The 27368-nt window shown below is 35.6% G+C and overlaps 4 protein-coding genes across 4 annotated transcripts; all 4 read left to right on the top strand.

Moving 5' to 3' along the window:
• The first annotated feature begins 344 nt into the window (after nt 1–344).
• On the top strand, nt 345–9264 carry LOC110377135 (uncharacterized). Its single transcript, XM_064039953.1, has 9 exons — nt 345–466; nt 582–643; nt 4974–5202; nt 5429–5643; nt 6083–6355; nt 6808–7032; nt 7361–7566; nt 8229–8315; nt 8551–9264. Exons 1-9 carry the CDS (start codon nt 418–420, stop codon nt 9236–9238), a joined length of 2034 nt encoding a protein of 677 aa, XP_063896023.1. The 5' UTR covers nt 345–417; the 3' UTR covers nt 9239–9264.
• A 173-nt stretch (nt 9265–9437) lies between these two features.
• LOC110377139 (uncharacterized) lies at nt 9438–13936 on the top strand. Its single transcript, XM_021335844.3, has 9 exons — nt 9438–9566; nt 9950–10011; nt 10286–10514; nt 11001–11215; nt 11533–11796; nt 12017–12127; nt 12647–12834; nt 13194–13277; nt 13708–13936. The coding sequence occupies exons 1-9, from the start codon at nt 9518–9520 to the stop codon at nt 13883–13885; spliced, it is 1380 nt and encodes a 459-aa protein (XP_021191519.3). The 5' UTR covers nt 9438–9517; the 3' UTR covers nt 13886–13936.
• A 1342-nt stretch (nt 13937–15278) lies between these two features.
• LOC110377131 (uncharacterized) lies at nt 15279–19382 on the top strand. The gene is made up of 9 exons (XM_021335834.3): nt 15279–15367; nt 15583–15635; nt 15775–16003; nt 16079–16293; nt 16591–16854; nt 17113–17274; nt 17874–18064; nt 18229–18312; nt 18931–19382. Exons 1-9 carry the CDS (start codon nt 15319–15321, stop codon nt 19088–19090), a joined length of 1407 nt encoding a protein of 468 aa, XP_021191509.3. The 5' UTR covers nt 15279–15318; the 3' UTR covers nt 19091–19382.
• An 805-nt stretch (nt 19383–20187) lies between these two features.
• Nucleotides 20188–25953, top strand: LOC110377158 (uncharacterized). The gene is made up of 9 exons (XM_064040251.1): nt 20188–20301; nt 21028–21089; nt 21943–22171; nt 22567–22781; nt 23186–23434; nt 23596–23898; nt 24093–24280; nt 24385–24459; nt 24750–25953. Exons 1-9 carry the CDS (start codon nt 20253–20255, stop codon nt 25882–25884), a joined length of 2505 nt encoding a protein of 834 aa, XP_063896321.1. The 5' UTR covers nt 20188–20252; the 3' UTR covers nt 25885–25953.
• Nucleotides 25954–27368: the final 1415 nt, after the last annotated feature.

Raw genomic sequence — 27368 nt, 5'->3', positions numbered from 1 at the left:
CAAAATGGGGAGGCCTTTGCCTAGCAATGGGACAGTGCAGGCTAAGAAAACAAAAAAAAAAAACACTTTATATTAAAAAAAATATGAGCTATTCCGGTATACAACCAAGTAGGTCTAATATTATTTTAAGGTTTTTTTTCTTTGCGAAAAATTACTACGATATTGAAAATGCTAAACTATTTTTTTTATCAATCGTAATCTATCTCTGTAAATAGAAACTTAGTATACTAATATGTGAATAATAATCTGAGAAAAATATCAGCAAAATGGCGTTCGGCTAAAGATTTCTAAGTATCTCCTTCCATATAAAAATCCAAAAGAAACACTGTTTGTATTAACAAAAAAGGGCATTACCACTCACCGTCAAATTAAAATTTTAATTAAATCTCAATCATTTTTCCAAGGCCAGTTTTCAAAATGGTTGGTTTTCGATTAAGTGTCCTGTTGCTTTTTGTAATATTCGATGGTACGTTAAGTTTGCAGTGTCCTTGTCATGCTTTCGTTGCGTTGATTGTGATTCGTATAACAAAACACGTGCATGATCTAGATAAGGTTAAATATCATTTATGTATTTATTTTAGTTTCGCTTTGCACTAGAAGGATCCAGGAAGGTGAAGTAGTGACATCACAAAAACCTTATGTGGTGAGTAATGATTCGTTAGTGAGGACACGTCCCATTGTTTCTGCCTAACCTCTTCTTGCTTTTGAATCCACGTGTTTGTCATTTTCATGAAATATGCTGTGACGATTGCAAAAGATAATGTTCAGACATTTGATATTCCTAGCAGTGGCGAAGGGTGGTTTAATGAAATAGGGAAGCCGCAGCAAAAAAAAACACTGGGGGGGGGAGTACTCAGGGATGGGAGGGGGGAGAGGTAATGGAGGTAATTTCTCAGTCCACCTTTTAGCTCTGACTGAGAGACTGATAGTTTGAACATGTTTTCTCGAGGAATTCGGCAGATTATTAATATTTATAAAACTTTATTATCTTTAGTTAGGTACCTATATTAACTACTAGAATCTGAGAAAACTTGGCACTAGAAACAATACATTTTAAGTATTTAATTTACAACGGCCTGTTAGCCATTGATATTTATCGTAGGTATTTATCCGTCAGGACGTTAGTAATTTTAATATAGACGTAATATTGGTAGGTAATTCACCCGAGCGGCGTGCCCGAGTTTTATAACACGTTTTTATTCTCAAAACTTAACCTTGAAAAATAAGTTCATTCCCAAAGTAAATAATCTGTCGGATCGGAAAACAGTCTAATGCGATAAATGCTATAGGTACATTAGGTACATTAAAAAGAAACCTGATGCCAACTGTCTACTAGAGATGGGTAACTCAGGAGTGATAGATAAAAAAGATATGTATCTTTCCGTTCTGATCACTCACTCTTTGTATCAGTTCAAATCCGAATGTATCAGTGTATCTTTAACAACTCATTCAATCGTCGTCCGTTTGTATCTGTGTTGCACTCGCACACACAGCGTTGAGCGGCTCGCGTCACGGTTTCTCATCGGAAAGTCCAGACATCTCTTTCGCACTTCCCTACTTAGAATGTTCTGTCTCACTTTCTCGATACCGAGTATAAGTGTTTGACCATTATTTTTATTTATTTATTCGATTTACACGCCTTTAACAGCCAATTACATAAATCGTAAACTTAAATTTAAAATGAAAAATAAAAACTTAAAAATAAAAAAAATAAACTTAAAAATATTATAAACTGATATACGAATCTATCTATCCTAAACGAATCTATCACTCTTAGTTCGTACTGATTTAGTGATACATAGGATTGAATTGAAAGAAGCGTGACTACTCTGAGCAACAGTACAATATCACTCGCGGATACGAAAGGATATAGAGATACAAAAGAGTGATACATATCCCAGCAGTGGCGAAGGGTGGTTTAATGAAATAGGGAAGCCGCAGCAAAAAAAAACACTGGGGGGGGGAGTACTCAGGGATGGGAGGGGGGAGAGGTAATGGAGGTAATTTCTCAGTCCACCTTTTAGCTCTGACTGAGAGACTGATAGTTTGAACATGTTTTCTCGAGGAATTCGGCAGATTATTAATATTTATAAAACTTTATTATCTTTAGTTAGGTACCTATATTAACTACTAGAATCTGAGAAAACTTGGCACTAGAAACAATACATTTTAAGTATTTAATTTACAACGGCCTGTTAGCCATTGATATTTATCGTAGGTATTTATCCGTCAGGACGTTAGTAATTTTAATATAGACGTAATATTGGTAGGTAATTCACCCGAGCGGCGTGCCCGAGTTTTATAACACGTTTTTATTCTCAAAACTTAACCTTGAAAAATAAGTTCATTCCCAAAGTAAATAATCTGTCGGATCGGAAAACAGTCTAATGCGATAAATGCTATAGGTACATTAGGTACATTAAAAAGAAACCTGATGCCAACTGTCTACTAGAGATGGGTAACTCAGGAGTGATAGATAAAAAAGATATGTATCTTTCCGTTCTGATCACTCACTCTTTGTATCAGTTCAAATCCGAATGTATCAGTGTATCTTTAACAACTCATTCAATCGTCGTCCGTTTGTATCTGTGTTGCACTCGCACACACAGCGTTGAGCGGCTCGCGTCACGGTTTCTCATCGGAAAGTCCAGACATCTCTTTCGCACTTCCCTACTTAGAATGTTCTGTCTCACTTTCTCGATACCGAGTATAAGTGTTTGACCATTATTTTTATTTATTTATTCGATTTACACGCCTTTAACAGCCAATTACATAAATCGTAAACTTAAATTTAAAATGAAAAATAAAAACTTAAAAATAAAAAAAATAAACTTAAAAATATTATAAACTGATATACGAATCTATCTATCCTAAACGAATCTATCACTCTTAGTTCGTACTGATTTAGTGATACATAGGATTGAATTGAAAGAAGCGTGACTACTCTGAGCAACAGTACAATATCACTCGCGGATACGAAAGGATATAGAGATACAAAAGAGTGATACATATCCCAGTGATCAAAAGATACATATCAATCTTTTCTTTTCAATGATACGTTTGTCCCATGTCTACTGTCTACGTTTCAAAATAACTCATTTTAACGTAGATATCTCTATTTTCACTAGGTACACACACACTGCAGTACGGTACTTGTACTGAGTACCATATTATCACACAGTGCGATCGCGGGGATTTGTGGGGAGTAATGATACTGCCAACTATTTAATCAAAATTATAAACTTGGTATAGTCGTAAAAATATAAATTTCCAACTAGGGTCATTAAATCGCGGAGAATCTTAACACCGCGATTCAGGATTTGCATAAAAATGCACAACGCCATCTATGTTGACATAATGTAACTAAAACACTTTAACATAAAATATTGTACACACACGAACTATGTTATTTCCAAATGATACACACACTAATAAATTCAATTAAGTAATACAAAGAACAAATTGTTAATGGTATCTATTATCTAAAACAAAATAAGAACAATGAGAGTGAATTTGTCTGATTTATTTGTTTACATATTTCAGAGTTCTTAAGCGCTGTCACTCGCGCGTAGACAGATATAGCTACTCTACTCTTGACGCGTTCTTTCTCGTTCACTCGCGAGTTTTGATTGGTGGAACCCGCTCCGTGAGCCGGCTTACCGCTCGCCCTTATTTTGCGAACATCGCGCGGCGCGGCGTGGATGACGTCACGCAAGCGTAGTTTTGTATGGAGGAGGAAGCCGCGGCTTGTTTAGTAGGAGCAAAATGTTTCAAGTAATTTATAGACAATTTTTTTTACGGTGGTAGGCGTTTTGTTATACCTACATATTTAAATTGTGTGGTTTAAATGATTATATTAATTATACCTATACCTATATTATAACTTATACCTATGCTTCTTTCTTGAAATTCGAAAGGGAAGCCGATGGGAATCGGCTTATAAGGACGCCTCGCCACTGTATCCCAGTGATCAAAAGATACATATCAATCTTTTCTTTTCAATGATACGTTTGTCCCATGTCTACTGTCTACGTTTCAAAATAACTCATTTTAACGTAGATATCTCTATTTTCACTAGGTACACACACACTGCAGTACGGTACTTGTACTGAGTACCATATTATCACACAGTGCGATCGCGGGGATTTGTGGGGAGTAATGATACTGCCAACTATTTAATCAAAATTATAAACTTGGTATAGTCGTAAAAATATAAATTTCCAACTAGGGTCATTAAATCGCGGAGAATCTTAACACCGCGATTCAGGATTTGCATAAAAATGCACAACGCCATCTATGTTGACATAATGTAACTAAAACACTTTAACATAAAATATTGTACACACACGAACTATGTTATTTCCAAATGATACACACACTAATAAATTCAATTAAGTAATACAAAGAACAAATTGTTAATGGTATCTATTATCTAAAACAAAATAAGAACAATGAGAGTGAATTTGTCTGATTTATTTGTTTACATATTTCAGAGTTCTTAAGCGCTGTCACTCGCGCGTAGACAGATATAGCTACTCTACTCTTGACGCGTTCTTTCTCGTTCACTCGCGAGTTTTGATTGGTGGAACCCGCTCCGTGAGCCGGCTTACCGCTCGCCCTTATTTTGCGAACATCGCGCGGCGCGGCGTGGATGACGTCACGCAAGCGTAGTTTTGTATGGAGGAGGAAGCCGCGGCTTGTTTAGTAGGAGCAAAATGTTTCAAGTAATTTATAGACAATTTTTTTTACGGTGGTAGGCGTTTTGTTATACCTACATATTTAAATTGTGTGGTTTAAATGATTATATTAATTATACCTATACCTATATTATAACTTATACCTATGCTTCTTTCTTGAAATTCGAAAGGGAAGCCGATGGGAATCGGCTTATAAGGACGCCTCGCCACTGATTCCTAGCTAAGCTTTTTCGAACGATGTACAAATATTCACAATCTTCATTGATACATTTGCAGGTATACATTGTAAAAGCACCGACGGCATCGGTCAAGTATGACTCCTGGCTTTGCGGAGGTGCTTTAGTCTCAAGCCTATTCGTGGTCACGTCAGCCGCTTGCATCAAAGATGTAAATTACTTGTATGTAATAGCAGGATACGATAAATACGTCATTGACGATGAAATAGAACTTGATCCGTGTACTAAGGAGAAAAAAAAGAAAGTTATATACACGTGTTTTCCGTCTGGTGAGTTTTGTATACACAATATAGAGCTTGAAACTGATCGACATGGGAGCAAACTTTTAGAACGAAACAAGGTGGTTGCAAAACAGGTGCAGTTTATAAAAAATCTTCTCTACTTACTTACCCTAATGGAGGCCAATCCCAGACAAGCACCATAAGTGAAAAAGCAAATTATTAAAATTTATCCAAACACATAGGAAACACTATTCATACATATCTACTTTTTCAGACTACGAAATACATTACGATAAATTAGACAAATGGGCCCTTATAGACATAGGCGTGGTGAAAGTGGAATCCCCATACGATTTTGCAGACGAATCATATAAAACAGTATGTTCTTACATACCGTCAGTGATTCCCATCAGCTATGAAGCTAAGTACCAGGAACCAGGTACTGATGCTATAGTCATGGGATGGGGACATTTGTTACTTTGGCGAAAGGTACCATAATAATTAATATTTACTAATAAACACGTGACTAACGTCTGTGTAACTTTTTTGCGGTAGAGTAAAATATATTAAAGCATGTGACAACTCTACTGCTTTAACAGAGCATATGTCTTCATATGCATCTTTACATGGTCATTGCAGTAGCCGGATGGTCAAAAAATCCTATGTCCATCTCCTGGGTCTAAACTAACTCCTCTCTAACTTTCAGCTTAAACGTTTCAGCCATTCTCAGCCATAAAATGTGTAACTAACACAACTTTCTTTTATTTATATAGAAGAAAGAAGAAGATATTATGAAATATCTGTGTTCGAGGGAGTCGCCGATCCCGATACAAACGGAGCGCTAAGCGACGAAATAATAGCATTAAGAAAAAATAATAATAATAATAGAGTTTGTACATATAATAATTAAACAAAATCACACTTTCAGGAAAGTGACACAAAAAATCTTAATCAAAAACAGTTAAACTATGCTCCTGTCATAATCTATGATAAGGAAAAGTGTAAGAAACATTATGAAGATTATCCAAATATGGGCGATGTGATCGACAAGTATATGATATGTTCGATGGGGGGAGGTAACATAAATGACGAGGGGGAAGCTATAAAAGTCAATGAAGACAGGCACGAAGGATGCCGTCCACCGGCGTCAGACCCCAATATTGATAAGAGCTTATCCTTGAAGTATGTAGAGGAAGACCCAGTAAGTTTAATTTCGATGTTCACTACCTGACCTTTACTAACATAAGTAAAAATAAAACCGGCCTAGCGTGGCGGGTTACAATCAATGGAGAGTACCGTAGGTCCCCGATTACATATTCATCATATGGTCATAATTATCCCGACCTCTTCAAATCAGAAAAAATCCTAAGAGCGCGAAGTAGCCCAAAGTTCAGTGATATAAGTTCACTGCAAAATGGCAAAAACTATAATTTTTGCATTGCGTGAAACGATTTTAATGATTCTTTTTTACTTCAAAGTCCAGATTCAGAATTATACAATAAACTAAGTCTTTATGTATTCTACATTTGAGCTTTTTTTCATATTTCTTAAACTACTACTGATTGAGTTATTTGCTGTTTCCGCGATTCTTATCAAAGATGAGAAAATAAATTGGTTATTCTTGAGAAATATTCAAGTTAGCTCTAATTTAAGGAATGTTCAGATGGAGAGTTCAGTGAGGAAGACAGGCGCAGACGAAATAATTACTCTAATGATTCCCTTAGTCACGATAACGGCACAATGAAAAATGATAAAACTGCATTGAAGAATATATCTAGTAATAACGGAAAGGTATCTAACAAAGCAAGTTTATCCAACATAAGTACATCATCCTCAAATAAAACTCACAAACAAACACGACGTTCTGGCATTTGTCAGGTATGTTTGCTTATTATCAAACTAGCTTTTTATAACTTTCCGCAGCCTGAAGAAAAGTAGTCCATGTCCTTACTTAGATTGTATAAAATTTTACTAAAATTGGTTCGGTAATTTGAAAGGGCAAGTCTGACAGGCAGAGCTATTTTTATATTTGTAATGATAGTAAGCATAATCATCTGCCTCTTGCTAGCTTAGGTATTTCTGAATTATGACAAAAATATTATTGCGTTGTGTTAATAACGAATCATCAACAACACAGTTAGATGCAAATCAGTGCTACCCAAAAGACAGAATTAAAAGATCACTAAAGTTATTTTTCTTGTCGTAGAATGATCATGGAGGACCCTTAGTGACCTGGGTAGGATCCCATGAGATTCTGATTGGTATTGCTTCCGTGTTTAAAGTATCGCAAGACTCAGAATGCCAAGGTCCTTATTTATATACAAGTACGCAGTGTAATGGAGCCTTTCTAGATTGTGTATTAGAACGAGCAGAATGGCCTCAATCATCATCCAAAAACAGGAGTGCTGGGAGGTGAATATAAGTTTACTTTGTCAGTCCCTCTGTCTTCTTCTTCTTGTAGTTTAATCTTACAGATTACTGTTACTGTTACACCCTCTTTGTCGTCCCACTGCTGGGCACAGGCCTCCTCTCACACAGAGAAGGATTGAGCATTAATCACCACGCTTGCTCAATGCGGGTTGGTGATTTCTGAGTTTATAGGCCAGGTTTCCTGATGTTTTCCTTCACCTTTTGACCAGCCATTGGTGTCCAAGATATACTTATAAAGTACATACAAACTTTGAAAAGTTGCATTGGTACTTGCCTGACCTGGAATCGAACCCACACCTTCATACTCGAGAGGTTGGTTCTTTACCCACTAGGCCACCACGTCTTTTTTCTCAATCTCACACATTGCATTTACAGAATCTTATAAATTAAACTCAAGACAATGTTGCTTAAATTAAAAGTCTTTACAGGACATTTATTTGTTACTTGACTATGTGACGAAAGTGAGTTTGATGTAGTGTAAATCTAATGTGTTCATTACTTTCTGTACCTACTCCTCTTACTCAGTTTAAAAATTGATTCGCTTTTATAGAATCACAAGTTAGAAATGTACGTAAAAAAAACCTTCTTGGTAGTAAAACAGTCCATAGCTTAGTTAGAGTTCATAGAAAACATTTTCTTTATAGTCGACGGGCGCTGTGTAAGAAGGATGTAAATGATCCGGGACAAAGTACGATTGAAAGACACATATCATGGTTGTATCATCCACACGGGTAAGTTATAGCAAATAGTACGTTAGGTCACATAAAAGTAATGGTGCTATTATTCCTTGTAAAGTAGTTAGTTTCTCTCATTTAAAAAAAAGATTGAGTAAAAAGTTGTTGTCGAATTTTCTTCGGTGATGTCCTAAAAAATAAGATTCCAAAAATATCCTAACCGAATTTATTTGGATCATATATGTGAATCCAGTATTCTTTAAATTTCACAATAATATTCAATTATTTCCAGAGCCGCAGATAATGAAGTAGAAAAGAAAGCAGATGCAGTAACTGTATCAAAACCTAAAAAATACGGGATATCAGCACCAACTACTACGGCGTATCCGTCAAATAGAGGAAACCCGGAGAGTCTCAGATACCAACAAAACGGTGGATACGCATCAAATATGGCACAAAATCCACCTAACGACGGATATGCTGATGGAGGATATCCGCCAAATGTCGGATACCCACCAAATAGTGGATACCCAACAAATGAAGGATATCAAGCAAATAATGGATACCCACCAAATTATAGAAACCCACAAATTGGAGGATACCAACCAAATGAGGGATACTCACCAAATCAGGGATACAATCCAAATGGAGAATATCCGCCACCTGAATACCTACCAAATGAAGGTTACCCGCCTTCAGATATGGCCTATCAACCTAACGGTGGATATCCCCCTAATATGGCACCACCTTCTATGTCAGTAGCAAATCAAATGCATGGCGACAATATTAACAATTTTCCACCAAATATCAGGATGCCGGCTGGAGGCCAGACATTTAATAATGAATTACAAAACAGGTATCAGCCAAATAGTAGAAATCCACAGAATAGTATGACAGCAGAAAACAGTATGCCCGGTCACAGTGGTATGAGTCCTTTACTAAAGCGACCACAGAAGCCCTTATATAAAAGCCAAAATTGAGTAAAATTAAATCGTTATGTACCTATATTTTCACGTTTATAAATTATTTTTTACTGTTTTTCTGTCTTATTTTGATCATTACCCAATTTACATCGAAAAACTCTCGTAGTTCGACAGTCTTATTAAGAAATCATATTTTTCATGACTTTATCAGAAAATTCACAAAGCAATTAAATTGTTCATTCAACTGCAACTTTCATAAACGTGCTGCCTGCCCTTGAGTTTATATTGACGATATCTTTACTGGTGCACTTTTGATATTCAAAGTATGAATTTAAAATGGTTTCTGTGAAGTTAGATTTAGTGTTATTGTTAAATATTTTTTATGGTGAGTTGTATATTAATTAATTCATTTGAGTGATCCTTATGGGCTACGTGGTGAATGTGTCTTTGGTGGCAGTCGTTACGGGTAGTCAGAAGCCAGTAAGCCTGACAACAGTCTAAGGGGTATTGGGTTGCCCGGGTAACTGGGTTGAGGAGGTCAGCTGAATCCGGTTAGACTGGAAGCCGACCCCAACATGGTTGGGAAAAAGGCTCGGAGGATGATGATGATGGTAATTGATTAAGATACGACTACTGGAATATTTTACTTAGTTTACTTGAAAATTTTATGGTATTGGTTGCTGACATAGTCACATTTACAACTGATTTATTACCAAAGAAAATAATATTGTTCGTGTAAGTGGTGTAAGTTGCTTCTGTTCGTTATAGTGTATGAATGCAGTAGAAGAATAACTGGTGGTGAAGTCGTGACTACAGAGAAAAGATATGTGGTAAGATATCTATTTTTGCCAAATTTTTTTTATTTTGGAATTTTAGTCTCAGTGTGGTGCTAGTTGGTTTATTTTGCAGACTATTATACTTAATTTTTTATGCGTCATCGTTATTTCAGCCGAAAGGCGTCCATTGCTGGACAAACCCCTCAAGAATTCACTGCTTCTCGGCGACCCTGGCCATATAATTTTCTACTTTCGTATATTCTTATGTCCCAAAGATTTTCTAAGGAATTATTTTGGAATAAAATATGCATCCATAATTTAATTCCAGGTTTACTTATTAAAAGCGCCATTATCAAACAAAATATACGATTCCTGGGTATGTGGCGGTGCTCTGGTCTCAACTTTATTCATAGTGACATCAGCAGCTTGTGTAGATGATGTTGAGTTCCTATACGCCATAGCCGGTTACAAAAACTACGTGCCAGATACGGAAATAGAAAATAACGAATGCACTAAGGCGAAGAAAAAGAAAGTGATTTACACTTGTATCCCAATGAGTAAGTAATTTATGAATCACTAACGATTAAGGGTATATCAAGTCTACTTCCCAAACAGGCTGACTTGACAACGATAAGCCATTTAAATGGCGTCAAAAATGTATTAGGGACAGCTAATAATGAGTCTTAAGACATAGGACCCAATATAGTGGCTAGCGCTGGCCCTTTTGCTAGCTAAATGAAATCAAAGGAATTGTCGCAATAAGATCCGATTCTGCCTTTATGTAATGATAAGGGTCTTCACAGTCGTTACTTAAAGTTACAAGCCGGTAGGTTTGACTACCACTCTAGGGGTATTGGCTTGCCCGGGTAACTGAGTTTAGGAGATTAGATAGACAATCGCTCCTTGTACAGCACTAGTACTGTACTGTAGTACTTCCAGTTTGAGTGGAAGTTGACCCCAACGGAGTTGTAAAAAGACTAGGCTGATAATGAGTGGCCTTCACAGAGTCAATTATGTAAATTATGTAATTTTCGTTTTTTCAGGATATGACTTAAAGTATGATAAAATCGAAAAGTGGTCTTTCATTGATATAGCTCTGGTGAAGGTAGAATCTCCATATGATTTCAGTGACGAATCATATAAAGAAGTTTGTTCTTATATACCAGCTGCAATTCCAATTAATTATGAAACCAGATTTCAAAACCCTGGTACTGATGGTTTGGTGTTTGGTTGGGGACATACAGAAATATGGCGAAAGGTAATTTTTACAAAAGTTTAAGATCAGTCAACAAAAAAAAATGCTTTGGTTTTGAAGTGAATAGAGAAAAAATACAGTATCCTGTGTTAATAGGAGAAGAGAACGTTAAAAACATAAGCATGCTTGCTTAGTTTATAGAATGTTTTCTCTAAATCCAGATTCTAAACTAAGTTTCATTCACCGTTCGGTACAAGAATCATGGTATCAAAACTCATGCCTTGAGTCATTAGAATTGCTTGTGCCTGTAGTTGATGCTAGCCCAGATAATATTCTATCTATTTATTTATTTTTAATTGTGTTTATTGCTGATTTTTTAGCCTGGAGATACTAGAAATTACAACCAAGAAGTTCTACGGTATGCACCCGTTAAGATACTGGATAAACAGAAATGCAAAACTTCTTATGCTTCAATTGCTAATATGAATGATGTAATAGATCAATTTATGATATGTTCAGAAGAAAGGGGTGAAATGGACGAAAATGGCAATGTTGACATGAATGGCCCAAATCAAGCCCCTAAGATGGATGGTTGCGGTGGCCGACAGTTGTCAGCAGATGTGTTGACCATAGATGAAATATTAGTAAGTATTTGATTTTTTAGCCTTTGAAGGAAGCTAAGCACGCAGAATTCGTCAATTTTATCGTCCTGTTTAAGATCTTGTTACGCTATTATGACTAAGTTCACCGTTTAAAGTTCTACGTAACGTTAACTAATGTATTTTTTTCATAATATATTGTATCGCATACCTATGTACATATATTTATGCAATAATTAACATTTATCAATTTTCTTTATTCAAGTGTGAAGAAAATAGACTATCATTACGCTCAAATCAAAGTTCTAGTTTTTCTTCGAACAAAAACGGAACTGTATTTAACCAAACGCGGAGAGCTGGAGCTGGAATTTGTCAGGTGGGATATTTTTTTTATCAGCTTTGATTAATTTATTATTGGCAACTTTAACCTTTTCAAACTAAAGGTGCTTACATATTATAGACACAGGTTACCGGTACAGATACCCGTTCCTTTTTGTAAGCACCCTTACACTTATCATCATCCTCCGAGCCTTTTCCCAATCACGTTGGGGTCGGCTTCCAGTCTAACCGGATTCAGCTGAGTACCAGTGCTTATACCCTTACACTTATAAGTTAAAAAATATTTACACACAATATATAAAAATTCAACTATCTTTAAAATCTAAAATATTTTACATATACATATACTAAAAAAATAAAAAGGTATAGGTATAAAAGAGCATCAATAATAAGTTAGTTACATAGTTCGGCCGGTGTATTTTCCTTAATATCAAATGCACTCGTACATTGACTCGTAGGTTGCATTTAGTTGAAGAACTCAATAACCGTCACGGGTTTTGAATTTGCTTTTTAGTTAAATTAAATTTAGTGAAATAATTAACTTTTCTGTTCTCAGAATGACCACGGAGGTCCACTCATCACTTGGGTGGGGGCAAATGAGGTTCTCATTGGAGTGGCCTCAGTGTTCCAAGTAGATGATGACTCTAATTGTATGGGGCCTTTCTTGTACACAAGCACTCAATGTAATGGTGCATTTCTCGACTGTATACTTGCTGGTTCTAGTAGTACAGGACTGAACGGAGGGTGAGTTCAAGTTTCTCCTTAAATCCAACAAGATGATGATATATCTTTTTTTTTAAGTTTGGATGCATCTACCCGGTGAAAGAAGCTTGCGCATGTTGAGTCACATGCGTAGCTTACATGCATAAAAACGTGCGGGTTCAAAGCGAAATACCCACCCGCGAGCTCTTGTCACTTGGCACTTACTGCATGCACTGTGAAGATGCACCTTTTATAAGCATGTTCAATCAAAGATCACATGCTACCTTGGTCGAACAGACCTGTTGAACCTTTCTTTTACTCAGTGAAACTAGTCTTTATCGTCAATATTTAAATGAGAATTTTATGTACAACATATACTAATTGTTTTTTTAAAATTAAAGGAGATCTATATGTGACCTGCCTCCGATACAGAGGGGTTATGACACATTTGAACGATTTATATCGTGGATAAATCATCCTGCAGGGTACGTTTCTTTTATTAGCTCTTACAGCCAGTTTCTTCATCAAAAGTAAAAGTCAAAGTAATGTCTAAAGAAAAAGTAACGGTCAAATTCGTTTTTTCAAGGCTAAAGTAACAGTAAAACTAATAGAAAAAACGAATTTGACCGTTACTTTTACTTTACTTTGGCTTTTACTTTTCATGAAGAAATTGGCTGTTAGTATATATCACACAACTTATCGATTTTGTAGTTAGCCATTTTCTCTTTGTGTTGTTGTACAGATAGTGAGATAGAAACTAAAAAAGCTTTCATCCGCGTTTTGAAGGAATTACCTACATGTTATTCTAATGTTAAAGTTATTTGACTGCCAAGTTTCTCTGAAATCCGGCCAGCCGTTTGTACATGAAGAATTAACAAATACACCCAATCAACTTTCGCATTTTATTGATTACAGAGCGGCAGAAAACGAATTTGATTATGGTAATTCCACTGAAGCTGAAACAGAAAATAGACCAACCCCTCAATATCAGTCAGAGGCTTTTAAACAATTTGTGAAAATGAAAAAAAAATCACAAAACAACACAATTTCAACACGACCGCAGCGACCTCTATATTCCAGACTGAATGTTTAACATTTCTATAACTAGTTATATTTAAAGATTGTAGTTAAGTTGTAAGTTCCGTTCTTTTTTCAAATAAATAAGTTTCTAATAAAGTTTATTTATTTACCAGTTTCACTCGCTTAGGCTGCCTGTCCACCGGAGCGGAGCTAGGCTGCGGAGTGGAGAAACTGAGAAATATTAACCAATAGGAGTGCGCAAAATCTCCGCTCCTCAATCCTATTAGTTTATATTTCTCAGTTTCTCCACTCCGCAGCCTAGCTCCGCTCCGGTGGACATTCAGCCTTACAGAGAGGTCTACTCGACCAAAAAAAACTTACATAGATACCCACATAAAAGGAACCATATTTAGATACTTAAAAATACCTTCAAGGAGCGGACGGTAATTTTTTTACATATTGCTTAACCTTATTACAGCCAATTTTCATCAAAATCCATTTAGCTGTTTGCGGGTGATGAAGTGCCAGTAAAACTCGATCACAAACTTTTGCTTTTCTATAGTCTATACTTAATATTATAAAGAGGAAAACTTTGTTTGTTTGGTTGTAATGAATAGGCTCAAAAACTACTGGACCGTTTTTAAACATTCTTTCACCATTAGAAAGCGATATTATCTGCGAGTAACATAGGCTATATTTTATCCCGGTGCGGGCAGTAGCTCCCACGGGACGCGGGTGAAACCGCGGGAAAACGCCTAGGAATATTGTGTAATATTAACAAAATGCTAAATTCAAAGCTAACTCAATGATTCTAGGATTAAATATCCATTTAATTCTGAGGTCACGTAAAATGTTCGCATGTTTGAAGTAATGTTTGATGTAGTATAATACCGCACACTGAAAACTTGTTGTCGATCGATAGTGTCTTTGGGCTCATCAATCAGTTTTTGTGATGAACGGTAGGTATGAAGTTGACAAATATCAGGTATTTAGTATTTCGTAATAGACTGACCGAAAACTTTGATTGAAATCAAGATTTTGTTTAATAAAAATTGACTGTTTATAGCCAGCTTCTTCATCAAAAGTAAAAGCCAAAGTAATGTCATAAAGTAAAAGTAACGGTCAAATTCGTTTTTTCAAGGCGTTTTTTAAAGTAACAGCAAATCTAATAGAAAAATCGAATTTGACCGTTACTTTTACTTTATGACATTACTTTGGCTGTTACTTTTGATGAAGAAACTGGCTGTTAGTCTGCAGTATGCAGTCTATTATATAGTATGATGCCCTTTTTAGATAAATAGAATACATAAAATAATTAAAATACATATTCAATGCTCCTTGATAAGGATTTTTTTTCATTAGTTAATAGTTACCAAGTTATGACAATCAATCACAAAATATTTACGATAACTGATCAAATTTTATTACCAAAACTCAATTTCATACTTCTAAAATTCAATTTATTTCGAAGACGTTATTTAAAAAAAAACAGCCCGAGTTTGTGAAATGGTGGTATCAAAATTATGTTTAGTGTTTCTTGTTGTTTTCGTTTTCAGTGAGTAGTAGTCTTACTCCCAACTTATATTTATTATCGCTTTGAATATTGTACTCATTTATTTACTTGTTTGTTGCTGTATGTCTGCTTTGCTTCAAATGTATCGTAGGCAAATAACAACGTTTGAGTACTGAGTTAGCAGTGTCATGGCTAATACTAAGAAGGCGGATACAAAAATGTGTGTTACTGAACGCGTTTTGAATCTTTTGTTTTAGGTTCTGATTGCATTAAAGATGGTAAACCTGTATCTACGGATAAAAGATACGTGGTAAGAAGAAATGTATTTTGAAATTGCAATTCGTAGTCTACTTAGTGATTCGGACTGGCACACTTCTTCTTGAGAATCGGTGCCTTAGACACTTCCACAACTTTGTTCCACATTATGAATACCTTACTCATTCTTGCAGGTATACTTAGTGAAAGCACCAAAGTCAGCCAAAGTATACGACTTTTGGCTGTGTGGGGGTGCCATAGTGTCAACTTTATTTATAGTGACATCAGCAGCATGCGTTGATGATGTGGAGTTCATGTATGCTATAGCGGGGTACAAAAACTACGTCATCGACAAAGATATTGAGAAAGATGCTTGTATAAAAGCAAAGAAAAAGAAAATTGTATACACTTGTGTTCCTATGAGTAAGTAAATTAGACACAGCTGTAACTGTAAAGTATCCTGTGCTGAAAGTTACTACTAATGAGTTTTCTTTTCAGAATATGAACTAAATTACTTAAAAGTTGAGAAATGGTCATTCATAGACATAGCTTTGGTGAAAGTAGAATCACCATACGATTTCAATGATCAGTCATATACTAAAGTATGTTCGTATATACCAAATGCAATTGCTATAAACTATGAGCCTAAATTTCAACGTCCTGATCTTGATGCCTTAGTATATGGATGGGGACATACAGAAAAATGGAGGGAAGTAAGAATTCGTAGCCCGTATGCCTTTTGTTCTGTACTGTTTATTTGTTTGAGGACTTTTGTCATTCTAACTCGTAGTGCAGCTTAGCGATATCTGCTTCTGGCAAGTCCAAATGCCTTCTCCCTAGCGGGATTATCTATGAAATCTTGTCTTACATGTCAACTATCCTTAAAGTAGTATGACTAACCCAATTGCTTTGCACGCTTTTTGAAATTGAGGAACTGAAAGTATGTAAAATAATTTGGTCATGAATATTAATATATTCATGGCCCTATTTTAATACCCCAAAAATTCCAGGTAGGCGACCACGCTAATTACAATCAAAAAGAACTGCGATATGCTGCTACAAAAATTATAGACAAAACAACGTGCAAACAACATTACAAAGTTTATCCAAATATGAATGAAGTGATAGACAGCTTCATGATATGCACTCTAGCTCAAGGTGAACTCAGTGACAAGGGTGAACTCATTCTAATTGGACCACCTCAACCAAAAGCTGATGGGTGTGGGACGCAACAACTGTCGGGTCCCACGAATCTCAATGAATACTCACCACCAGTAAGTATCCAGTGTAACGTATTCCCATTTTTCTTTTGTCGGAATTACAAATCTTAACATACTAACGTTGGATTGCCCCATTAAACACACATACAACGAAAATTGAAGCATTTTCAGTTCTGTTTTGGTTGTCCTTTAAGTGATGTGACTCACCCACAGCTATCACACCTATTTTGTAAAATGAGCTCTGATGGTTATAACTTTATAAGTATAAGTATGAAAATATAAGTATAAAATCTAACTTTGAATGTTTACAAGTGCGAAAAAAATGGACAAGATGATTTAGCTGATGGTTTGCTCGACGTCACACGCAGAAAAGATACACTCAATGTAACAGTTGATAACAAACCTGCAGAAAAAATAAACAAAACCAATTATGAACCCAATAATCACCAATCAAGGAAACATGGCATTTGTCAGGTCAGTCTATTAGCAAAAGCACAATACACATAGAAGTAGGCGTAACAAACTCATTCAAGAATTACGCAGATTTAAATACTTTAAAAAATCTGAGGAATTTTAAGTATGGAACATAATAATTTATTGGGTACACATTTGTCCAGCAGTTGACTTAATTGCAGATGATATTGATAAAGGTGCTCTCTCTATTCCCCTCATAGTCCGTAGGTGTGGCAATCCGACTTGACTCGAAAGAGATCAGGCAAAGGAATAACATTTACCTGCTCTTCAATGCACAATCAATCACCAATTTCCAGACTTCGATATGCGTTGTGAACTTTGCGATAGCTAGACCAACGAGACTAACAAAGATGGAATTCATCCTTAACTAGCGACCCGCTCCGGCTTCGCACGGAATTACAGTGTTTCCCCACTATTTAAAGTATGTTATTATTTATATAAACTTACCTCTTTAATCACTCTATTTATTAAACATACCGCATGAAAATCGGTTGCGTAGTTTTAAATATTTAAGTGTACAAAGGGACAGTGATATAGGGACATAGGGAAAGCGACTTTGTTTTATACTATGTAGGTAGTGATCATGACAAATTTTCCAGAATGACCACGGAGGACCACTGGTCACTTGGGTTGGAGGTAATGAGGTTCTCATAGGAGTAGCCTCAGTGTTCAAAGTGTCAGATGATTACAAATGCATGGGTCCATACTTGTTTACAAGTACACAGTGTAATGGTGCCTTTTTAGATTGCATATTGTCTGGTGGTACTCCAAATACAGAAAAAAGAGCGAGGTGGGTTCAACCATTTTACGTATGTTTGATAGTCATGTCATGTACCTTTTTTTTCCACTCGTTGACAATTTGACGTTTTCGTCAGAAGTATGTGTGGAAGCTTGTTATTTGTTCAGTCGATGGCAGAGCATTCTCTGATACATGTGTTTTTTTTAATACTGCAGTCGTGCTATTTGTGACATGCCACCGATACAGAGGGGCTACGATACAGTCGAACGATTTATATCCTGGAAAAATCATCCTGCAGGGTAAGATTTTTGAAAATACTGCTACTGAGGCAAAAAGTCGTGGTGGCCTAGTAGGTAAAGAACCAATCTCTCGAGTATGAGAGTTTGGGTTCGATTCTAGGTTAGGCAAATAGAAATGCAACTTTTCTAAGTTTGTATGTATTTTCTATGTACATCTTGGACACCAATGACTGCGTTACGGGTAGTCAGAAGCCAGTCTTACCAAGGGGTATTGGGTTGCCCAGGTTACTGGGCTTAGGAAGTCAGATAGGGCAATCGCTCCTTGTAAAACACTGGTACTCAGCTGCGTCCGGTTAGTTAGACGGATAGCCGACCCCAATTAAGTTGGAAAAAGGCTCGGGAGATAATGAAAATGAGGCAATTATCATTTCGACATCAAGTCATGCATGGGTCTATTTGATCCGTGTCTAGTCAAATAATTTGATTGAAATGCCACTAATATTATATTGAATCTTGTTGTTTCTAGTTGATGCATTTAACCAGTAGAGTTATAAAATCTGTGTACAATAGACCAAAATGTATAAAAAGTGATATAAGAATACACATAATACTTTGGCCCATATAAGGAAAGAGAATTAAATAACCGAAGGTAGGTTAATAATATAATGAATTTTACAGACCCGCTGAAAACGAAAGGACCAGTGAAGAAAATACAAGGCCTAAGAAAAAAAACAATTTTGCAAACTTTGTAAAGTTAGCGGTGGCTTCTTTGGCTGTGAATAGCTCAGTGGCAGTCAGACCACAAAAACCTATACATGATGATAGTGATGGTACATAAAACAACTCAAATATTTTTTAATGTTCATTAAGGGTGCATCTACACGGTGCAAGTAGGTCGCGCATGTTGAGGCACATGCGCAGTTTACATGCATTTTAAAAACGTGTGGGTCCAGCGACTCGCGCATGTACCAAAACAAAATACCTACCCGCGTGCTCTTGTCAATTGTCACATGTCATGTTAACTTGCTCCAGCTACATGCTCCGTGTAGACACACCCTTATATTTGGCAAGAAAGATCATTTTGTGAGTCATTGTCAGGGGTTAAATTAAATATTAAATTAAAGTAAATTGTTATATTTTTTATTTTTGTGTTTTCTTGATACATACTATTATGATTGATCTTCAGCCATTCGACATACGACTTTTTTGATCCACCAAATGACTTCCCTCGTATAAATGGAGCTTACTTGAATCCCTATATTATTGGCTAATTGATATCTATCTATCCATCCATTTTAACGCAATAACTCTTTTGCCCAATAGATTATGGATATTTAATTCTGTTACCGACTCCTGTTTAAATCTACATTTATATAATAAAGAGAAACATTTTTTGTTTGTTTGTGTGTACCCTAAAGCCTTCGAAACTACTGACCTGATTTGAAAAATTGTTGCTCAGTTGAAAAGCTACACTCTTCTTGAGCAACATAGAATATATTTTAATTCGGTACGGACAGTATTTCTGAAGGGGCGAAACCGCAGGAAATTAGCTAGTTTTAAATAAATATCGACCATTGTGCCGTCGCGACGTGAGAGAAACTTCTTCCTCCGAGCCTTTTTCCCAACCACGTTGGGGTCGGCTTCCAGTCTAACCGGATTCAGCTGAGTACCAGTGCTTTACAAGAAGCGACTGCCTATCTGACCTCCTCAACTCAGTTACCCGGGCAACAAGATACCCCTTGGTTAGACGTGAGACAAACGCTTCTGCAGAATTATTTTACAAAGTAAGTTTCTAACACAATATCGTTTATCCACGTGCTTATTCCGTTATTCCCGTATATGTTTAACTGAATCGATTGTTAATATCAACTTCGAATGAAGTCAACCTGCAAATTAATTTATTTTCATTCAACTCATTTATGTAGCGTAAAATTGTGATTTCTGGTCAGGTTTAAAATTTTTGTGGGTAGATAAAGCCAAAACAATGTGTCGATTCGAAAATGTTTGCATATAAATTACATCAGGTTTTGTTTATATTTATTGTTAATGGTAAGAAGTGAAATAAATTTAATATTATATAGGTAGCAGTTGTAAGTAAATAGTAACCTAAAAATATTCATCATCGGCCCAGTCTTTTCCCAGCTATGTTTGGGTCGGCTTCCAGTCTAACTGGATGCAGCTGAGTACCAGTGTTCTACAAGGAGCGACTGCCTACCTGTCATAAGACTGGTTGTCAGACTTACTGGCTTCTGTCTATCCGTAACGAATTCCAACCATGTTCAAATAACAGCTGAGATCTACAGTAATCCGTGCCTTTAAAGTATCAATTTTAAAGGATAATATTTTAAGGGATTGTTGAAAAATTTACCGCGACCCAAAAACACAAACCCGCTGTATACGAACGCAGATATACGAGACACAATAGGGTAGTTTCCAGGGTCGAAATAATGAAATAATATTTAGTCCGCTTTTTAGATAATCAAAAAATATTGGATACGTATTTTTTCTTTTTTTAATTAAATATAAAACGACAAAGATAATACACTTCAAAAATTAGGAGTGGGGGCCTTTTACGTCACAGTGTCCTGAAAATTGTAGCAACTTGTGACGTCACACTCAACTTTAAGACGCTATATCTTAACAAGTTCTGATCCAATTTAAAAAAGAAAAAATACGTATCGCTTAATTTTGGACAATCTACAAGACGGACTAATTATTATTTTTTAGGAAACTAGCCTGCGACAAACAAACAGTTAAATCGTATTTAATTTATAGGTTGTTATTGTCAAAGGCGAATTAAAGATGGCGAAGCTGTGAAGGATCCTAAAAATTACATGGTAAGATCAAAATCTTGTTATAAACCTAGACCGTCGTACCACAGAAACTTTTAAACGTCAGTTTAACACTTGTCTAACAAAATGTCAGATTATGACGTTGAAATAAGGTCCATTTTGCAGCCACACTTTTTTAACACAAGTGTTCGACAGATGTTTAAGTTTTTGTAGTAAGACCGAGAGGGGTTAACTCTAGTATAATTAGGGTCAGATTTTCCTAGCGTCCTTTTCACTGAAGAATTGATGACTGCGAAATTTGATAGACCTGTGAGGTTTTGAAAGGAATAATTTAATATCTGAAGAATAAAACGTTGTTCAGTTTGACCAGCTCTTGTTCTCTGAGATCTTCAGGCCATCTCTATTATTAAAGGTAAACTTCATTCCAACAGTTACTTTTTATAGCCCAACTCAATTCTTGGTTGGCGCTGGCTTTCAATGTTCATGAATGTGTTTCAATGTTCATGTTCATGTTTGAAATCGTTTCACTGGAACGCATACAGATGGCGTTTATTTCAAGTTTCTATTAATTGTGTTTAAAAGTTCATCACAATAATATTATGAAAGCGACAGTTTGTATGTAAGTACGTATGTATGTATGTTTTCTACATATTCACTCTCAAACGGCTTTTGAAGAAATTTTGCAGTAATATAACTTGTATTTCTAAAACCATCAAATTACATGTGTATTACATGATATAATTTACTAAGATTGAAAATAAACAAAGTTTTAAAGTTTATGCTTGAATCGCAATAAACATACCCATACATATATTTAGACTGATTCAAGAAGAAGCATTTGAAGGTGTTAAACAACTGGTTGGCAGTAGGTATCTTATATACATAAAAAATGCCCTAGGTATACCTCGTCAAGTCACCAGTATCACCTCAAAACTACGATGGTTGGCTATGCGGTGGGGCGCTCGTCTCTCCTGAGTACATAGTGACGTCAGCGGCATGCGTCAGTGACGTCATACACCTATACGCTGTAGCCGGGTATGACAAGTATGTACGAGACACTGAGATCAACGTCGATCCTTGTACAAAGGCTAAGAAGAAGAAAGTTGTGCTCATTTGCACACCTCAGGGTAAGTTGGCTTGGCTGCGGGATTGTTCGAAAGTTTTACCGTGGCCCTGGCACATAAATGTCCTACGAAGGAACATGACGGGTTTTAGTCAGTAAGAGTGACACTCCGTCACGCTGCTAACCCACAGCGGGAGGAGTCATTTGATGATTTCCCATAAAAAGGGGGTTGCTTGATTTTAAGCAGATTGGTGGTAATTTGGAAACAGTTATAGTAGAAGATTCCATGTCTAGGTGCAAAAAGTGTTTTCGAAACTACGGTGGATCTGTTAATGGCCGGTGAGAAAATATGATTCATATTCCATGACTGCCTACTGTTAGACTTTTGTTTGTATTATTTATTTTATGTTGAAACAATTTGTTAGTAGTAAGGACCTAAATAGTGAAATTTGGTTTCAGCTTACGAGCTGAGTTACGAACAAGTTGAGAAATGGTCTTTCATCGATATCGCCGTGGTGAAAGTCGAAACGCCTTATGATTTTAATGACGCCACATACACGGTCACTTGCTCATACACGCCAAATGCTATTACCATCAACTATCAAACGAAATATCAGGAACCTAAAGTGGACGCTATAGTATTTGGTTGGGGTCATACAAAGAATTGGAGAAATGTAAGATTGGAAAAAAACTTTATTTTTAAGAAATGGGATTTGGAACAAAACTTTGAGAAAACCTCTAAGTGACAAATGTTTAGCAGTTATTAAAATGCCTTAAAATAATTTCTATGAACTTTCAACTTATTCTAATATGTAATTACTTATTGCTAGACATCTTATTGCAAGTTTTCCGTTTGTTTTGAGGTGCAAAACCCTACTGTTACCTACAGCTTTTTTTTTATTTATTTTTAACCTGAACTATTGTCTGTCACCAACCCGCATTGAGCAAGCGTGGTGATTAATGCTCAATCCTTCTCCTTGTGAGAGGAGGCCTGTGCCCAGCAGTGGGGCGATAAAAAAGGCTGTAACATGTAAAACCCTACTACAGCCTTAATATGTATGTAATATTTTTTTTCTAGCTAAATGACCCAACCGATTTGAACCAGGAGAGATTGATGTTCGCTCCTACGCTAATACAAGACAAAGAAGAATGCAAGAAAGGATACACAGCTTATAATGGAATGGATCAAATAATAGACAAGTATATGATCTGTACTTTCGAAAAGGGTAACATCAATGATGCGGGAATGACAATACTTAAGACACCACCCACAGCCGAAGGATGTGATACGAAAGTGAAAAGACTTAAGGGGAGCGAAACTACATACGTGAGTTCTAACTTTCAAAATAATACTAACAATGTGCAATTGTTTAAAAAATATATCTTCAACTATTTGCATATTCTTATATACTTCATTAATATATATATCTTGCCATCGCAGTTAGCAGTTTCAAACATTTACATGATTAATGACTGTAATTTTTACAGTGTGAAAATGCCAACAATCCTGAAGTAGCCTTGATTGAAACAAGAAAAGACATCAAACCTATCAATCAAACGATTCACAATTTAAACCAAACGCATAGAAGAAATCTTAACGATATAACAAATGTTGATGTAAAACTTATTGAGAACGTTGGCAAAAATATTAAGAAAAATAATGATCAAAAACTTACTTATCGTAGTAGCGATATTTATAAGCAGGCTTTGGATAGCAACAGTACCCATAATAACACTTTGCAAGATAAAGAACAGAGAAGATTTTTTTCAAGAAGACACGGAATTTGTCAGGTACGATGGAGCTCGTCTATACCGAAATGACATTAGCACTGCCGCATTGAAATTACGCCGTGCAACGTAAATGTGGTAGCGACCGTCATTTCAGCTAAGACGAGCAATAATATGACTTAATCACTCTTGGTTTCACTTTGAGTAAAGATTAAGAGTAACTCTAGTTCATTTGTAAATATAATTATTTCTTTTAGAATGACCATGGAGGTCCGTTAGTTACATGGGTAGGTTCTCATGAAGTTCTCATCGGTGTTGCATCCGTATTTAAGATAACAGAACAACGTGAATGCATCGGACCATACTTGTTTACAAGCACGCAATGCAATGGAGCTTTTTTGGACTGTATACTAAAAAATGATAACACTAAAGATCAACAACAAAGGTAATTTATTTTGACATAGGTACTAACTAACATTTTATAAATGAACAAAAGACGACATTAAATAAAGTTGAACTATTTGAAACTAAGTATTTATTATGTTATAGACGTGCAATATGTGATGCCGAATTCGGATTTAAGTTGGTTGAAACGCAAATATCTTGGAAAGATCACCCTGACGGGTAAGTTTGATTTTACATTCCTTAATAGATCTAAGTCACATGAAGAATGGTTTGCTTAAACTGAACGATTTCAGTGTTACTTGATATCCTTGTTTTGGTTCTGTTTATCGGCTGTAGATCATCACAATATACGTTAGATAAACAATATCAAAAGAGTTTCTGAAATCAACTCACCTAAAAGTAGAACCGACCTAACTTTAAATTAATGTGACTGTCAAGTGAACAACAAATCTATCATCAAATCATCTTTCATCAAATATCGTATTGATATTATTTCAATTAATTTGCAGGCCTGCGGAGAATGAAAACAACACAACTGATTCAAATTTAACCTATCAGGCAACAATCGATCTCAAGTTTGAAAAACAAAAACCAACTGATTTACACACTCTTACTAATATGTCTTCTCTTTCCAAAAACATAACATCTACGAACCAAGTTTCATTCAAAATAAATCCGCTTAGTACTGAAAAACCAACGAGAAACACAACAGATAAAAATTTTGCTGTTACTACTCCCGCAAATTTAACAAATACAACTTTGAATAAAAACGATTCTACTTTACTAACAAATATTGCGTTAAAACTATTAACTAACGTAACATCAATTCAAAATTTAAATGATCTGTCTTCTGAATTACACAAAGCTGCATCTACATTAGAACTAAAAAGTGCTTCTATAGATTTAAATAATGTTACAGCCCCAAATCTTACTTCTACTACAACTTCAAGTACAATAAAAGTAACATCTTCTGCTTCTGTTAAGTCCACTCCAGCGTCTATACAAAACGTCACTTCGTCAATATCTTTTAATTTAAGCAATACTACATTAAGTACTGTAACAAATGCAGTAACGACTACTGTTTCTGCAGACCTTAAGAATACCACAACTAGTAAACCAACATCTACGAACCAAGTTTCATTCAAAATAAATCCGCTAAACAATGATAAATCAACGAGAACCACAACAGATAAAAATTTTGCTGTTACCACTCCCACAAATTTAACAAATGCAACTTTGAATAAAGACGATTCTACTTTACTAACAAATATTGCGTTAAAACTATCAACTAATGTTACATCAATTAAAAATTTAAATGAACTGTCTTCTGAATTACACAAAGCTGCATCTACATTAGAACTTAAAAGTGCTTCATCTGTAGATTTAAATAGAACTACAGCTCTGAGTCTTACTTCTACTACAACTTCAAGTGCAATAAAAGTAACATCTTCTGCTTCAGTTAAGTCCACTCCAGCGTCTATACAAAACATCACTTCTTCAGTAACTTTTAATTTAAGCAATACTACATTAAGTACACTAGTACACATTAGTAAAGTAACAAATGCAGTAACGAGTACTGTTTCTGCAGACCTTAAGAATACGACAGTAGTTGTCGTAACACCAACATCTAAAACTGTAAGCTAATACATTGTCTTATAGGTTGTTTCTATTTTATGAAGACTATATTGTAAGCTTGCAATTCATGTAATTAAAGTCTGTTATTTTTAATTACATTCTTTTTTATTATCACCATAACCGTAAGATGTCCACTGTTGTACCCTGTTGTTGTTAGATTCATTATATATGCAGGTAGGTATTTGATTTCTATCTGTTTTTATTCCTTGCTAGGAAATTTCCGCTATGTTTCTTAGAGAGCTCTTCGTGTACCGGGCCGCGGTAACAGCTTCAAACTATATTTATTTGACCTTTAGGATATCCTCCAAGCCCTCACACTGCCACAAAATCTTAAGTAGTAATAAGAAATTCCTCTTAGAATCTCGACTAATAAGAGCATAGAAAGTAGAAACATTGTAGTTTTTATTATATCATAAAATATTCTACAGAGGACCGACATCGTTTTGGTAACTTGTTAGGTGTTTAATATGATACTTTCTAGAAAATATTTGTGACGTTCTAACGGTATGGGCTTTAGAGTTTTTTGACTCATTATTAAATCTCTAATGGTAACTTCAGAGAGAGTGCAGTTAGAATACTTACCTATACCAATAAGAAGAAAAGTTCAGGAGGTATCCGGCATAATTATGTGATATGTCTTATGTCAAAATCATTATTAAATAGCCAAAATGATATTAAAGTTGGTTCTAGACCGACCTATTCTCCTCATCTCTTACTAGAACGTAAAAATGTAATAGAATTATTTTGTCTTAATCCTTCTGTCCTTACCCCAATTTCATTTGGGGTCTTATTCTTGGGTAATATTATTCTTTTTCCATACTCTTCGAACATAAAAGAATTATTATCTTCGTATACGTTATTCATACTTACATGTACGCATCCGGGTAACCATGTTCTTTATTGAATTCGTTTTCAATCTCAACATTATCACGTTATGTATATTTTTATCGACGCCTGCCTATCCATGCCCGTGGTTAGGCTTGAAGGTAAAATGGAAAAATTTTAACATCGGATTAGAGGACAATATATTGACAGAATAATGAGCTCATCAATCTATTAATTAAATTCTCTAATGTGCACTTATAAAATTATATTTGTATGTTTGGAGTGGCATTAAAACTGACACATAAACCCAAAAAAACTACACAAGATCAAGCCCAAACAAACGATGTAAATTTTCACACGGTTGGAAAGGCGAAAAAAAGTAGGGGGTTAACGAGGTGAAATTTTTGCGTTTTTTTGGTATCACTGTCGTTAAAAGTTAGGTGGATTGCGACACTCCAATTAGTCGGACCCAAGGGTACCAAACATTTCACACGGTTCGTCCTGACTCTGACAAATTCAGATGTGACCCAACTTTCTGAATGCAATTAATGTTTACTGAAGCTGTGTTGTTTCTTTTAATGGTGTGCAAGGTATTTTGGCTCTTATGTGTAGTAATTTAAAGTTTTAAGTTGGTTTAATCCTGGGGTGAAGGAATTCTTTTCAGTAAG

Source organism: Helicoverpa armigera, chromosome 21 (genome assembly GCF_030705265.1).
Source record: "Helicoverpa armigera isolate CAAS_96S chromosome 21, ASM3070526v1, whole genome shotgun sequence".
In the NCBI taxonomy this organism is placed as follows: domain Eukaryota; kingdom Metazoa; phylum Arthropoda; class Insecta; order Lepidoptera; family Noctuidae; genus Helicoverpa; species Helicoverpa armigera.
Note: the sequence above shows the minus strand (reverse complement) of the source record. Positions and strands in the feature narration are given on the sequence as shown.